The sequence below is a fragment of the Gigantopelta aegis genome, chromosome 5 (assembly GCF_016097555.1).
Source record: "Gigantopelta aegis isolate Gae_Host chromosome 5, Gae_host_genome, whole genome shotgun sequence".
Lineage (NCBI taxonomy): Eukaryota > Metazoa > Mollusca > Gastropoda > Neomphalida > Peltospiridae > Gigantopelta > Gigantopelta aegis.
In genome coordinates, this window is record NC_054703.1 from 17,270,469 (window position 1) to 17,285,626 (window position 15,158).

Below are 15,158 nucleotides of genomic sequence, written 5' to 3' on the forward strand. Positions count from 1 at the left end.
CAAACCATGGCCGTTGTTGAACCAGTTATGGAACACTGGCCGGTGCAAGTGGTTTACACCTACCCATTGAGCCTTGCGAGCACTCACTCAGGGTTTGGAGTCTGTATCTGGATTAAAAATCCCATGCCTCGACTGGGATCCGAACCCAGTACCTACCAGCCTGTAGACCGATGGCCTAACCACGACGCCACCGATGCCGGTGTTCAAATGTGATGACTGATATCTCCTTTTACACAGAACAGTTAATATAATCACGTTTTCCCTTAAAGGTTATGGTCGGTTTACAAAAAGGGGGGGGGGGGGGGGCGGACCCCTTGACCCACCGCTAGATCTGCTACTGCGTATTCTTCAACACAACATTATATCAATTCTAGCGAGGAAGTCTAACATTTCACATAGTATGTCTGATTCGATATGTTTTTTTCTCGAATCAGTTTCAGTTTTCACAAGTTGTGCAACGAACTAAGCAACCGTGAAGTTATCCATTCAAAGGAGCAATCAACAAAAGCACACACCCTTATTTAAGCTGGATTCATACTTTTGACGCCGTCACCCGCCCTAGCATGCTAGCATACGCCCGCAGCCGGCGCCTGCCGGCTTTCACCAGCGCATAGGTTTATACTTTAAACGTCAGCGAACACTCGCCGTAAACCGGCGCATGTTGGCATACAAATTTCCAGAGTTTAACTGTGTTGAACTTTCAAGGTGTGCACTTGCAAACGCCGGCAATTCACCCAATCAGAAGTAGCCACATCATTCCACAACACATATAATTGGTTCGACCAATAGGAGCTCTATCATCTTTTTCAGATAACATGGCAAAAGACCGGGTGGAATGGATTTGCCGAGGTGACGAAGTCGACCACTGGCCAGACAATATCTCTTCTCTGTGGAGGGTGGTGTGGCGGTTGTAAAGCCACAGGACCCCTCAAACTAATTGTCACAACGACTGGTAAGTGCAAACAACGCCGTTGTTACAGGCAGGCTCGGATCTACGAGGGGCGACTCGGTCCACCCAAGCGTGGAAGCAGGGGGAGGGTGTCGAAGGGCGACTCGGTCCACCCAAGCGTGGAAGCAGGGGGAGGGTGTCGAGGGGCGACTCTGTCCACCCAAGCGTGGATACAGGGGGAGGGTGTTGAGGGCGACTCAGTCCACCCAAGCGTGGAAGCAGGGGGAGGGTGTCGAGGGGCGACTCTGTCCACCCAAGCGTGGATACAGGAGGAGGGTGTTGAGGGCGACTCAGTCCACCCAAGCGTGGATGCAGGAGGCGGGTGTCGAGGGGCGACTCGGTCCACCGATGCGTGGATGCAGGGGGAGGGTGTCAAGGGGCGACTCGGTCCACCCAAGCGTGGATGCAGGGAGAGGGTGTCGAGGGGCGACTCTGTACACCCAAGCGTGGATGCAGGGGAAGGGTGTCGGTATGTTTCCACGAGGGGCGACTCGGTCCACCCAAGCGTGGATGCAGGGGGAGGGTGTCGAAGGGCGACTCGGTCCACCCAAGCGTGGATGCAGGAGGAGGGTGTCGTATGTTTCCCACATACACTGTAGGTGCCTCAGTTACAGTGCCACCTTTCCTAGAAAAAAACCCCATGAATTTGCTTCTAACAAAAATTGGCTTTTTTTTTTTCTCTAAATATTTAGTACTTTTATTACTTCGTCATCCAAGTTTACAAAATACTATGTTCTCCCTGGTGGAAATCTCCATAAATAAGACGGTTTGTCAAGATAGCAAAAGAAGGAACTGAAATTGTTTATTCAACGACGCATTCAACACATTTTATTTACGGTTATATGGAGTCGGACATATGGTTAAGTACCACACAGATCTTGAAAGAGGAAACTCGCTGTCGCCACTTCATTGGCTACTCTTTCCGATTAGCAGCAAGGGATCTTTTATATGAACCATCCCACAGACAGGATAGCACATACCACGCCCTTTGTTACAGCAGTTGTGGAGCACTGGCTGGAACGAGAGATAGCACTGTACAACGGAGCTACATCCCTCCCCCAGGACAGGAGTTAATTGATGTGGACAATATTTTGGTATGTGCACAGTGCCAATAATTAATTATTATTCAAAAAATAGAATTGAACAGTTTTAGCTCTTTATTTCTGTAGATCTTATAACAGCAAGCCCCACATCGTGTATGGACGTGAAAGAAAACGACTTTTGGGCTGAAGATGGCGACTACGTTTTGTTCCCGGATTCACTTGGAGATCAGGGTTCAACATTTTACTGCCACAACATGGCGACAGCGCCTCAAGAGTATGTTCCGCTGAGTGTGCCGAACACAGGACAACATCCCAACATTGGCAACCGCAACTGCAACGGCGAGACAACATCTCCTAAACCAGAACTATCTGGAAGCAGTTCGTTTACAAAAATCAGAGTACATATAAAGGTACGAAATACCGTGTATCAGGCATTGTCAAGCATGGGCCCACTATAATTCTCCCCTGCACTCCCTCCCCCACCCCCGGGATTTTTCAGAATGAACATATCTGTGAAGCTTAACGTCAGGCATATTCAAATCAGGTTGTTTGCAGGCAATCTGTTTTGAATGTAAGTACCCTATTTATTTTTAGCATCGAACATTTCTGAATTTATGGCAAGTGAATTTTAAAAATATTCTAGAAGCCCTGAAATTTCCGATCGAGGTGAATATTCTACAACATTTTCAGAACTATTAAGCAGTTTGGAAATAATTCAGGCCTATGTAAGTGATTTCACTTTAAAGCTGGGTAAATGGTGAATTTATTCTACTAAAAATAATCAGTTTGTGGCAATTATAGTGATATTACAAGCATAGTATTACTTAGTATAATATATATGAAACAAAACACATGAAAGACAGCGTTGAAGTTAACATCCAGACATATTTTGAACAGGTTTAAGACAACATGAACGCTATTCATGCTAAACTAGTTGTTCAATGCAATATATGTGGTATGAATAGAATATACTCCAAAGCGATTCCTGGTATATATTAATCTCTACGTATACACATACTTTTAACTGTCTTAATTTTTTATTATCAAATTTGTATTGATTTATAGAGAATAATACACGAGTGGCTGTTAGATACCATTTATCTCACAGCGAGTTGTTTTATAATGTATCTAACGAGCGAAAGCGAGTTTGGTAAGTTTTTAAACAACGAGTTGTCAGATAAATGGTATCCAACGGACACGAATGTATTATTCTATTTCTTACATATCCTCAAAAACCAGGTTTTAAGCAAATGTTAACATATTTTCGACTAAATGTTATTTACAGCGGTTGCACTTGTAGATGACTTACGTGTCACAGACACATGGATGCCAGGTTAACTATACGTCACTGTCTAATCGAATTCCATTGTGTAGTGTTTCATTGGTTGTATGGCATTGGTGACCTGGTCATCACCTGGGAGCAGCCAATGGTATGTCTTGAAATTGTTAACACGCGTATATGTGTAAACAACAATGTGTAACCGAAAAATAACGTATGGTATTGTCCTCACCAACGGGTGTGTAAGAAAAGATATGAAGGCAGCATTATTCAAACATGGTGCAGTCTATGCTGTCTAAGCCATGCACAATGACATTTTGAATATGTATCTATATTAAACACGCCGTAACATATAAAAGTAAATTTAAATACCAGTCTTAGGTAATTGACCTACCGTACAACAGTTTATCTGAGTCCTGTTATCGTCACTGTTATAGATACATTTCAGTTTCATAGCCAGTTCAGCAAGGTGCTTATTTCATTATATAAGAATGCTGCCTTTTTCGAATTAATTTTTGCTCTGACAGCCTTGTCTAAGATTCTGTTGAAAATAACAATGTTTAATAATTACCAATACAAATCTCTACAACCCACGCGTGTAGTAGAGGAATTGTGAACTGTTTTATTAAACGTATTGCTGATCGTTCTAATATTTGTACTAGGTTAAATTTCATTTTATTTCCTAAAATATAGTTTTTTCGTACGTACGAAATTATTTGAAAACAAAATCCAGTTTGGACTTCTTAGAAATATTAAGACGACCAGAAACACATTGAATATACAGATACTGATATTATAAACAAGAAAATATATTTAATATGTAAGTTTAATCGTAGACATATTTTATTAGTCGGAAACATCTTGCAATGCAGCAAACTCAGGAATGTCCCTTTAACTGGATGCTCTTTAGAACCATTTTGCACATGGCTGTTTCACTCAAATATTGTCAAGACTATATCGAACGGAATTCTTTTTGACAGTATTCATTGTAATGAACCCATGTCATATTTTTTTCAAGAAAGGACACATTTGTTTGCATGTTTCTTTATATCATCTGGGATGGGATGTAGCCCAGTGGTAAAACGCTCGTTTGATGCGCGGTCGGTCTAGGATCGATCCCCATCGGTGCCCCCATTGGGTTATTTCTCGTTCCAGCCAGTGCTCCACAACGAGTGTAACACAGACCGTGTGATTTTCATGCAGGTTACACTACGAATATTTGTATGAGAGATACACAGAAACCATCACTAGTAGGTACAGGGTTCTCAGCCCGGTACCGGCTCCCACCCAGAACGAGTTTTAACGACTCAATGGGTAGGTGTAAGACCACTGCACCCTCTTTTTCCTCACTAACCACTAACAACTGACCCACTGTCCTGGACAGACAACCCAGATAGCTGATGTGTGTTCCCAGGACAGCGTGCTTGAACCTTAATCCCAGATATAAGCACGAAAATAAGTTGAAATGAAATGAAATCAGATATTGTTCTTAGGGACCTGCTGTTTTAAGAAGTTTCAATAAACAGGAGTAGCCCAGTGGTAAAGCACTCGCTTGATGCGCGATCGGTTTGGGGTCGATCCCCGTCAGTGGGCCATTGGGTTATTTCTCGTTCCAGCCAGTGCACCACGACTGGTATATCAAAGGCCGTGGTATGTGCTATCATGTGTGCGGGATGGTGCATACAAAAGATCCCTTGCTACTAATGTAAAAATATAGCGGATTTTCTCTCTCGGAATATATACCGGCCTCGGTGGCGTCGTGGCAGGCCATCGGTCTACAGGCTGGTAGGTACTGGGTTCGGATCCCAGTCGAGGCATGGAATGTTTAATCCAGATACCGACTCCAAACCCTGAGTGAGTGCTCCGCAAGGCTCAATGGGTAGGTGTAAACCACTTGCACCGACCAGTGATCCATAACTGGTTCAACAAAGGCCATGGTTTGTGCTATCCTGCCTGTGGGAAGCGCAAATAAAAGATCCCTTGCTGCCAATCGGAAGAGTAGCCCATGTAGTGGCGACAGCGGGTTTCCTCTCAAAATCTGTGTGGTCCTTAACCATATGTCTGACGCCATATAACCGTAAATAAAATGTGTTGAGTGCGTCGTTAAATAAAAAACTTCTTTCTTTCTTTCTCTCGGAATATATGTCAGAATTACCAAAGGTTTGACATCAATAGCCGATGATTAATAAACAATGTGCTCTAGTGGTGTCGTTAAACAAAATAAAGAATAAACACTGAACGACAACCCAATAACCGTTCGTTTTCTTATAGAACCCTGTCGGTGGGCCCATTGGGCTATTTCTCGATCCAACCAGTGCACCACGACTGGTGTATCAAAGGCCATGGTTTGTGCTATCCTGCCTGTGGGAAGCGAAAATAAAAGATCCCTTGCTGCTAATTGGAAAGAGTAGCCCATGTAGTGGCGACAGCAGGTTTCCTCTCTCAATATCTGTGTGGTCCGTAACCATATATCCGACGCCATATAACCGTAAATAAAATGGGTTGAGTGCGTCGTTAAATAAAACATTTCCTTCCTTACAGAACATGGATGTGGACCGCACTGATTACACGTTCGCTACCACGACTGGGAAACCCGTACCGTACGGAGAGGCCAGCGACTGTTACTCCATCCACTACGGCGGCAACAAGTCATCGTGCGGAATGAAAGGCGACTTCACCATCGACACTACCGGCATGGACTTCGTCATTGACCCAACTGTGAGTGACGTCATGTATCTGCCTCCTCCCATGATAGGGGTGGCTCTCAGGGGATGGCACGGGGTCCGCCACAAGATGACAGGGGACTACCTAGGGAGGTGGCGTGGGTTCTGAGCGAGATGACAGGAGGCTATTTAGGGAGGTTACATGCGGTCTGACAGGGGGTTATCTAGGGAGGTGACGTGGGGTCTGACCTCAGTGAGATGACAGGGGGCTATCTAGGGAGGTGACATGGGGTCTTTAGCGAGATGACAGGGGGCTATCTAGGGAGGTGGCGTGGGTTCTGAGCTCAGCGGTCTGACAGGGGGCTATCTAGGGAGGTGACGTGGGGTCTTCAGCGAGATGACAGGGGGCTATCTAGGAAGGTGACGTGGGGTCTGACCCCATCGAGATGACATGGGGCTATCTAGGAAGGTGACATGGGATCTTTAGCGAGATGACATGGGGCTATCTAGGAAGGTGACGTGGGGTCTGATCCCATCGAGATGACAGGGGGCTATCTAGGGAGGTGACATGGGTCTGACCCCAGCGAGATGACAGGGGGCTATCTAGGGAGGTGACATGGGTCTGACCCCAGCGAGATGACAGGGGGCTATCTAGGGAGGTGACATGGGTCTGACCCCAGCGAGATGACAGGGGGCTATCTAGGGAGGTGACATGGGGTCTTCAGCGAGACGACAGGGGACTATTTAGGGAGATGACATGGGGTCTCCGGCGAGATGACAGGGGGCTCTCTAGGAGGTGGCATGGGGTCTTCAGCGAAATAACAGGGGGCTATCTAGGGAGGTGACGTGGTCTGACCCCAGCGAGATGACAGGGGGCTATCTAGGGAGGTGACATGGGTCTGACCCCAGCGAGATGACAGGGGGCTATCTAGGGAGGTGACATGGGTCTGACCCCAGCGAGATGACAGGGGGCTATCTAGGGAGGTGACATGGGGTCTTCAGCGAGACGACAGGGGACTATCTAGGGAGATGACATGGGGTCTCCGGCGAGATGACAGAGGGCTCTCTAGGAGGTGGCATGGGGTCTTCAGCGAAATAACAGGGGGCTATCTAGGGAGGTGACGTGGTCTGACCCCAGCGAGATGACAGGGGGCTATCTAGGGAGGTGACATGGGGTCTTCAGCGAGATGACAGGGGGTTATCTAGGGAAGTGACATGGGGTCTGAAGACAGCTAGATGACAGGGGGCTATCTAAGGAGGTGACATAGGGTCTGACCCCAGCGAGATGACAGGGGGCTATCTAAGGAGGTGACATAGGGTCTGACCAAAACGAGATGACAGGGGGCTATCTAGGAATGTAACATGGGGTCTGATGACAGCGAGATGACAGGGGGTTATCTAGGGAAGTGACATGGGGTCTGACCAAAACGAGATGACAGGGGGCTATCTAGAGAAGTGACATGGGGTCTGACGACAGCGAAATGACAGGGGGCTATCTAGGGAGGTGACATGGGGTCTGATCCCAGCGAGATGACAAGGGACTATCTAGGGAGGTGACATGGGGTCTTCAGCGAGATGGCAGGGGGCTTTTTAGGGAGGTGACATGGGGTCTGACCAAAGCGAGATGACAGGAGGCTATCTAGGGCATTCATGTTTGATGACGATTAATAAATCAGTGTGCTCTAGTGATGTCGTTAAACAAAACAAACTGTAACGGTCTCCCAGCCCTGTGTTTTGAGAAACCGGCCCCAGTTTTCTGTTATGATGTTTCACACTGCATCGGCATAGGAAGGTGCCAAAAAGTGGGTGGAGGGTGAGGGGGGCACACACATATATAAATATAAAAGTAAAACATCGCTGCGGCTACAAAGTGTGTGTGTGTGGGGGGGGGGGGGGGGGGGGCTGCCCTCCCCCACTTCCTACGCCAGTGCACTGCAGTCACTAAAATTCCATATTAAATAAATATTTCTCTATATTCGGCATGTTTCTCATTTCTCGATGTTTGTTTGACGATACCGAAACACACGATAAGACCCTACTACATCAAAATAAACTAGTGCATGACTTTTTTTTTTTCTTTAGAACGCTAGACAACTTTCAATGTAAAATTGCTATTGAAATGTTGTTTGGCGACTGTTAATGTGTCGCCTAGCGCAGGGCGCACATTGTCAATACTTTTCTTAATGTGCTCTCTTTAGCAAATTTAAAATGGCTGGCAGATTTTTTATGTTGTCGTTGGAAGATTTATTTTGTTAATAATGATGCAAGTACTTCAATCGGAATTTAGTGAATACGGTAGGTTATACATTTTTGGTTTTTGTGTCCATTTGTTGTATTTCGGTTGAGAAACGGTTCAAACATGGTGCCACAAGTTTTGAATACCAGCTATATATAGGGTATATAACAATATTCGGACGTAGAAAGAACCACACTTTCTACATTCCTTCGGATTAAAGTGGCGCGGTAATACCGTAAATCGTTTGCTTAGAAAGAAGGAAATGGTTTATTTAACGACGCACTCAACATATTTTATTTACGGTTATATGGCGTCGGACATATGGTTAAGGACCACACAGATATTGAGGGGGAAAACCCGCTGTTGCCATTTCATGGGCTACTCTTTTCGATTAGCAGCAAGGGATCCATTATATGCACCATCCCATAGACAGGATAGCACATACCACGGCCTTTGATATACTAGTCGTGATGCACTGGCTGGATCGGTTGCTTAGAATCTATATGTCAATAAACGTAGTGCCGTCACGGTCGGATCAATTTACATCTAATTAGCAAATACTGAAAGTGTTATGAAAAATATCTTACTGTTATTTTACTAGACTCGCTACCTGTTTTTGTTTTGTTTTTCAGCTAACTTGGTCGGCATTTGGCTGGAATCCTTTTGAAGAGGTAAACAAGACGAGCAATGGAAGAATTGTCTCCCTTCACTGTGGAGGCTGGTGCGGAGGGTGCAGGCCAGATTCATTACTTACACTTAGCTTGGCTTGAAGGCCATCGGACTAGCTCGGCCGATTGAACGAATTCTACCTCTTCAATTTGGGAATCGACATAGGTTCTGATCCTATTTAAAATAAAACATTACATCCAACCAGGTTTTACGTATTACATTCATAACAAGAAAATCCCAGGAATGTAAATCTGTATTAACATTATAATTATCTGTTGGGCCTATAAAACATTAGTTTATCAGCCTCACTCGTTAACATTACGATTATCTGTTGGGCCTATAAAACATTAGTTTATCATCCTCACTCGTTAACATTACGATTATCTGTTGGGCCTATAAAACATTAGTTTATCATCCTCATTCGTTAACATTACGATTATCTGTTGGTCCTATAAAACATTAGTTTATCATCCTCATTCGTTAACATTACGATTATCTGTTGGACCCTAGAAATCCCCCCCCCCCCCCCCCCCCCCCCATTAGTTTATCATAGCCAACCGAATAGTAAATCAGCACCGCAAGGGGGTGGGTGTTGGGGTGGCTGGGTGAAGTTCTTGTGTCTTTGTTCTTAACTTGAATTCTAGACATAACAAAAATTGACCCACACGAATTCGTACAAATCCAGTGTTTTATTGAAATTGTAGAGAGATTTATGTAAAGTGGCGCCAATGATCGTTAACGTCATTAAAAATAAATAAATAAAGTTATCTTATTTACCATTCCCCTTAACCTTGACCTCCGTTAAAATAGTTTTGAGTTCTATATTTAGCAGGAGGGGGTGGGGCATGGGGGGTAGGTGGGTGGGTGGGTGGAGGAACAAAAAGTCAACGCCCGCAAGTACATTTCCGGGTGACCAGAATGGAAAACTACTGTTTCTTTTGATGGGACCTTACTACATACACACAGCAGACGAGATAAACTTCCAAAAGTAGACTACTAGTACTTTTATCCCTTTGATCATAAATCATTCTGACTATTAATATGTTTCAAAAACAGACTATGCTAACTTATCGTTATACCCGACAGTTGATGTGAACACATTCGCTTGATGTAGTATTACAGTTGAGTGTATAGTCAGTTTCAAATTGTCAAGTCTTTGATGTAATACGTAAAAGACGTTTTTGTTTATCACGTATCTTTCAAATTTTTATTCCAGTGATTTTTAAGAATCGTGTGTAATATGCAAGAATACACTGGGGTACAAGTTTGATTATAACGTAATAACCAGTTAGTGGTGCCAGCGTTTTTCAAATATTTATTTGAAATTAAATTGTTGCTGGGCATAGAGCGAACACTAATCGCCACGACTGCACCATTTGTATTCAGTGTATTCGCTCTAAAATGTTGGTTTACACCACTAGAGCTTATTGCTTTAATTAAACGTCGGTTATTGGTAATCAAAGTTAAAAAAGTGATATTTATATCACGTACCGCAACATTTCCCCCATTAGCAAAGAAGTTTGTTTTGATTCACGACACTACTAGAGCACATTGATTTTCGAATCATCGGCTATTGGATGTCAAACATATGGTAATTTTGACAGTCTTAGAGAAGAAACCCGCTACATTTTCCCATTAGCAGCAAGGAATCTTTTATATGCCCATCCCGCACAGGGTAGCACATACAACGGCCTTTGATATAACAGTCGTGGTGCAATGGCTAGAACGAAAAATAGCCCACACCGACTGCGCATCAAGCAAGCGCATTACACTGGGCTACGTCGTGCCCTGACTATTTGTTTAAAATATTGTTTACAGCAGGCAAGTCGGGGAATCTGTAGCAGGCAAGTCGGGGAATCTGAAACAGGCAAGTCGGGGAATCTGAAGGAGGCAAGTGAGGGAATCTGAAGTAGGAAAGTGAGGGAATCTGAAGTAGGCAAGTGAAGGAATATGATGTAGGCAAGTCATGGTATCTGTAGTAGGCAAATCGGGGAATCTGAAGCAAGCAAGTCGGGGAATCTGAAGGAGGCAAGTGAGGGCATCTGAAGGAGGCAAGTGAGGGAATCTGAAGTAGGCAAGTGAGGGAATCTGTAGTAGGCAAGTCATGGTATCTGTAGTAGGCAAATCGGGGAATCTGAAGCAGGCAAGTCGGGGAATCTGAAGGAGGCAAGTGAGGGAATCTGTAGTAGGCAAGTCATGGAATATGTAGTAGGCAAGTCATGGAATCTGAAGCAGGCAAGTCGGGGAATCTGAAGTAGGCAAGTAAGGGAATCTGAAGTAGGCAAGTCATGGAATCTGAAGCAGGCAAGTCGGGGAATCTGTAGCAGGCAAGTCGGGGAATCTGTAGCAGGCAAGTCGGGGAATCTGAAACAGGCAAGTCGGGGAATCTGAAGCAGGCAAGTCGGGGAATCTGAAGGAGGCAAGTGAGGGAATCTGAAGTAGGAAAGTGAGGGAATCTGAAGTAGGCAAGTGAAGGAATATGATGTAGGCAAGTCATGGTATCTGTAGTAGGCAAATCGGGGAATCTGAAGCAGGCAAGTCGGGGAATCTGAAGCAGGCAAGTCGGGGAATCTGAAGGAGGCAAGTGAGGGAATCTGAAGTAGGAAAGTGAGGGAATCTGAAGTAGGCAAGTGAAGGAATCTGAAGTAGGCAAGTCATGGAATATGTAGTAGGCAAGTCATGGAATCTGAAGCAGGCAAGTCGGGGAATCTGAAGTAGGCAAGTAAGGGAATCTGAAGTAGGCAAGTCATGGAATCTGAAGCAGGCAAGTCGGGGAATCTGTAGCAGGCAAGTCGGGGAATCTGAAACAGGCAAGTCGGGGAATCTGAAGCAGGCAAGTCGGGGAATCTGAAGGAGGCAAGTGAGGGAATCTGAAGTAGGAAAGTGAGGGAATCTGAAGTAGGCAAGTGAAGGAATATGATGTAGGCAAGTCATGGTATCTGTAGTAGGCAAATCGGGGAATCTGAAGCAGGCAAGTCGGGGAATCTGAAGCAGGCAAGTCGGGGAATCTGAAGGAGGCAAGTGAGGGCATCTGAAGGAGGCAAGTGAGGGAATCTGAAGTAGGCAAGTGAGGGAATCTGTAGTAGGCAAGTCATGGTATCTGTAGTAGGCAAATCGGGGAATCTGAAGCAGGCAAGTCGGGGAATCTGAAGGAGGCAAGTGGGGGAATCTGAAGTAGGCAAGTCGGGGAATCTGAAGTAGGCAAGTGAGGGAATCTGAAGTAGCCAAGTCATGTTTCACTTTAGAATATGCGCAATATTCTCAACTCCAGTAGTGGAATCAAGAACGGAAACAACGCACAATGTATTTATAAGTATTTAATATTCAAGAATTAAAGGCATGTCAATAAATTAACATTTTCCATCCCCAGTACAACTGAGACAGTATCGTGCACTGAAATAGGACATCTAATTTTCAATCATGTACATAATATATATGATTAATAAGACCGTGAAATAAAATATATTTTCAAGAATCTATATATCATAACCTCATATATATATATATATATATATATATATATATAGTCTGGTTTGTTTAACGACACCACTAAAGCACATTGATTAATTAATCATCGGCTATTAGATGTCAAACATTTGATAACCGACACGTAAAGTCTTTAGAGGAAACCCGCTACATCTTTGTTTTCCTTCAGTAGCAAGAGATCTCTTACATGATTGATATATACCAGTTGTTGGAACGAGAAAAACCCAATCAGAGAATGATACCACTAACGGTATTCGATCTTTCGCTTCAACCCATGGGAATAACCTGTAATGTCCATATCTGACATAGTGTTCGACTACCTGCTCTAACCCATATTTAGAATATGTACGTTTTAACGGCAACTCAACAAGTAATAAAACTTGCTCATTCACACAATATAAGCATATTTAAAATGCATTTAATATGTAACGCCACGCTAGCTATGTATAAATAGCCGACGCTACGTTAAAATAGGTCACTCGGACGAACTTTGAACATTTAATAGTTTATACACGTCACTTTCGGTCGAGTTAATTATTAAACCAGTTACAGTATGGGAAATTTGGTCAATAATTAAGTAGTAAAGAATGACACGAAAACAAGGTGGCATCATTGTGAATCAGACGTCATATTATCAAAAACATAAAATACAATGGAATAAGCTGTGATGTGGAAACAGTCAATATTGTAAAGATCGTGTATGTCAACGTCACAATGACACAAGCATTGTGAGTACTGCCACACCCCGCCCGTTGCCGACCACGGTTAGACTACTCGTGCTCCGGTGCACCATCAGTGCGGGAGGTACCGCTTTCTCTGACCCACTCCCCTCTTTCTGTCATGGACGGAAGAGTTGGCGTGAGTCAGCACTTGTGACCATGACAGGCGTGTCCTACAACGGCTTGTTCTGGACGCGCACGTAAAACTCTAAGTCAAGTACTGAAAAAACAATACATGTCCGCTAACAGGCCTAAAATGTCCAAGATCCATAGCTCTGTGAAAAATGGGTAAATTCCTATGTTTTCTTTTTTTGCTAAAACAATTAAGCATTGTAACAGTACCCATGTTTAAACGACTTCGATAAAAGCTAAGAACTACCAACTGAACGGATTCGAATGTATGTAACAAGACTCAGACACATTACAATATGTAACGAGGTCAATACAAATATAGTTATCATACAAGACAAGAACATGCATCAACTATAATTAACAGTTAACACCGGGCACGTAATCAAAATAGTTACAAAGGAGAAACATCTGTTCACAAGATTAGAAACTATTTTAATAAACAAAGAGTTTACACTAGAAGAGTGTGTAATACCAGAAAAACCATTGCTGAATACATTGATCTCAAAGAGTGTTTGCTTTAATTCTTGTTTATATTCCCGTCTTATCGAAAATACATTTCATGAATATCAGCCATACGCGTAACTTTACTAATTCTCTATTATGAAACACCTAAATATACAATCTTAATTTTTAATGGAACTAATCATATTGATGTACTTACCTTTATTTCACACATAATGACCGATCTCTAATTGTGTGCTGGGGTGTCGTTAAACATTCATTCATTCTATTATGACACTCGAGACAATTTGTTCCAGACTGAATGCACGTGTAAAGAAGGACCTACCTTAGAATGATAACAAGTCGCATCCATCTAATTTAAGCATTCCCCCCTACGACCTAAAGAGCCCTGATATTAGATTATCTGAAAATATTATTCGAATATTTCCAATAGAAAATTAGCGATCGAATATTGGAACAGAACACTAGTAAACTTTAAAATATCAAAATACCAAATGTGTGACATCGCAGGTCATTCCCTTGGAACCCTTAGATATAGCCACATTCTTGTGTTTGGTTTTCTTATGAGACTAAAATGTTTTGGGGGCTCCTGAAGTTTAGACAAAATCATCATTAAGTCCACTTAGCAAAAGCTAGCAACACAAAACAATTTCTTGACAGTTCACAGGTTTCAACTTTCCGTAAAAAAAATCCCTGATTGAAACATAGTTATTACATATGTAATTGTTTTAACAAAATATATGATTACAAAAAAATATAATGCCGTCAGAAACACAACTGTAAATGTGCAAGTGCTATTTACAAATGTCTTTATAAATTGTGACATATTCAACAAAGATAAGGTAATTGAAACAAATAGCATACAACAATATTAATACATGTAATATTGCACGGTGCTAAATTCTGTCCAACAATTACGTAATGCTCTAGGCGGTGTCACGTTAAAGTGAAAAGAGAGGACATTTTCAATTTTTTTTTTTTTTTTTTTTAATTTAAAAGTAAATAGCAGTCAGTCATTGCTATATTGTACTATAACAGATGACTTTCTATTTTTATCATTTACTTCGATATCAAACAGAAAATAGAATAATATTGACTGAATTACGTAATTCTGAAAGGATGGGGAAAGCTGTCTTGGTGGATGTACTGATGAGCGTTACGTAATGTTAAAGGGCAACAGAGCTGTTTTACGAAGCGATTTTAGTGCTAAAATCATTTAACGTGCATAACTAACATAGGCTTCGTAAAACGGAGTCCCGGTCTTAGCGACACAAAAGAGGGGTGGTGGGGTATAAAAATGCCAGCCTCAAAATACAAAACAGGGACGGTAGGATATAGAAATACCACCGTCAAAGTACAAAAGTAAATTGAACATGAAAACCAGTGGTATCAGACCCGCTGACATGTACAGAATTGGGTATTTTAACCAAACGAACTTGCTTTCTCAATACCGTTAAAAAATTTATATCTAACGAAAACAAGCGAGCTATTCTATTTATTACACACCTTCAAAGAATACA

At 42.9% G+C, this 15,158-nt stretch overlaps 2 protein-coding genes across 2 annotated transcripts in view; one reads left to right on the plus strand and one right to left on the minus strand.

The window, feature by feature from the left end:
* The window catches only part of LOC121372976, a 21,158-nt gene extending 12,118 nt beyond the window's left edge, over nucleotides 1–9,040 (plus strand). The window contains exons 4-7 of the mRNA XM_041499414.1: nucleotides 811–952; nucleotides 2,119–2,402; nucleotides 5,813–5,989; nucleotides 8,803–9,040. Coding sequence (XP_041355348.1) covers nucleotides 811–952; nucleotides 2,119–2,402; nucleotides 5,813–5,989; nucleotides 8,803–8,940 — 741 coding nt within the window. The 3' untranslated portion in view covers nucleotides 8,941–9,040. The remainder of the gene's footprint in view (nucleotides 1–810; nucleotides 953–2,118; nucleotides 2,403–5,812; nucleotides 5,990–8,802) is intronic.
* A 2,292-nt stretch (nucleotides 9,041–11,332) lies between these two features.
* LOC121372977 (protein PELPK1-like) lies at nucleotides 11,333–13,852 on the minus strand. Its single transcript, XM_041499415.1, has 2 exons — nucleotides 13,838–13,852; nucleotides 11,333–12,031 (listed from the first exon to the last, which is right to left on the minus strand). Exons 1-2 carry the CDS (start codon nucleotides 13,850–13,852, stop codon nucleotides 11,333–11,335), a joined length of 714 nt encoding a protein of 237 aa, XP_041355349.1.
* Nucleotides 13,853–15,158: the final 1,306 nt, after the last annotated feature.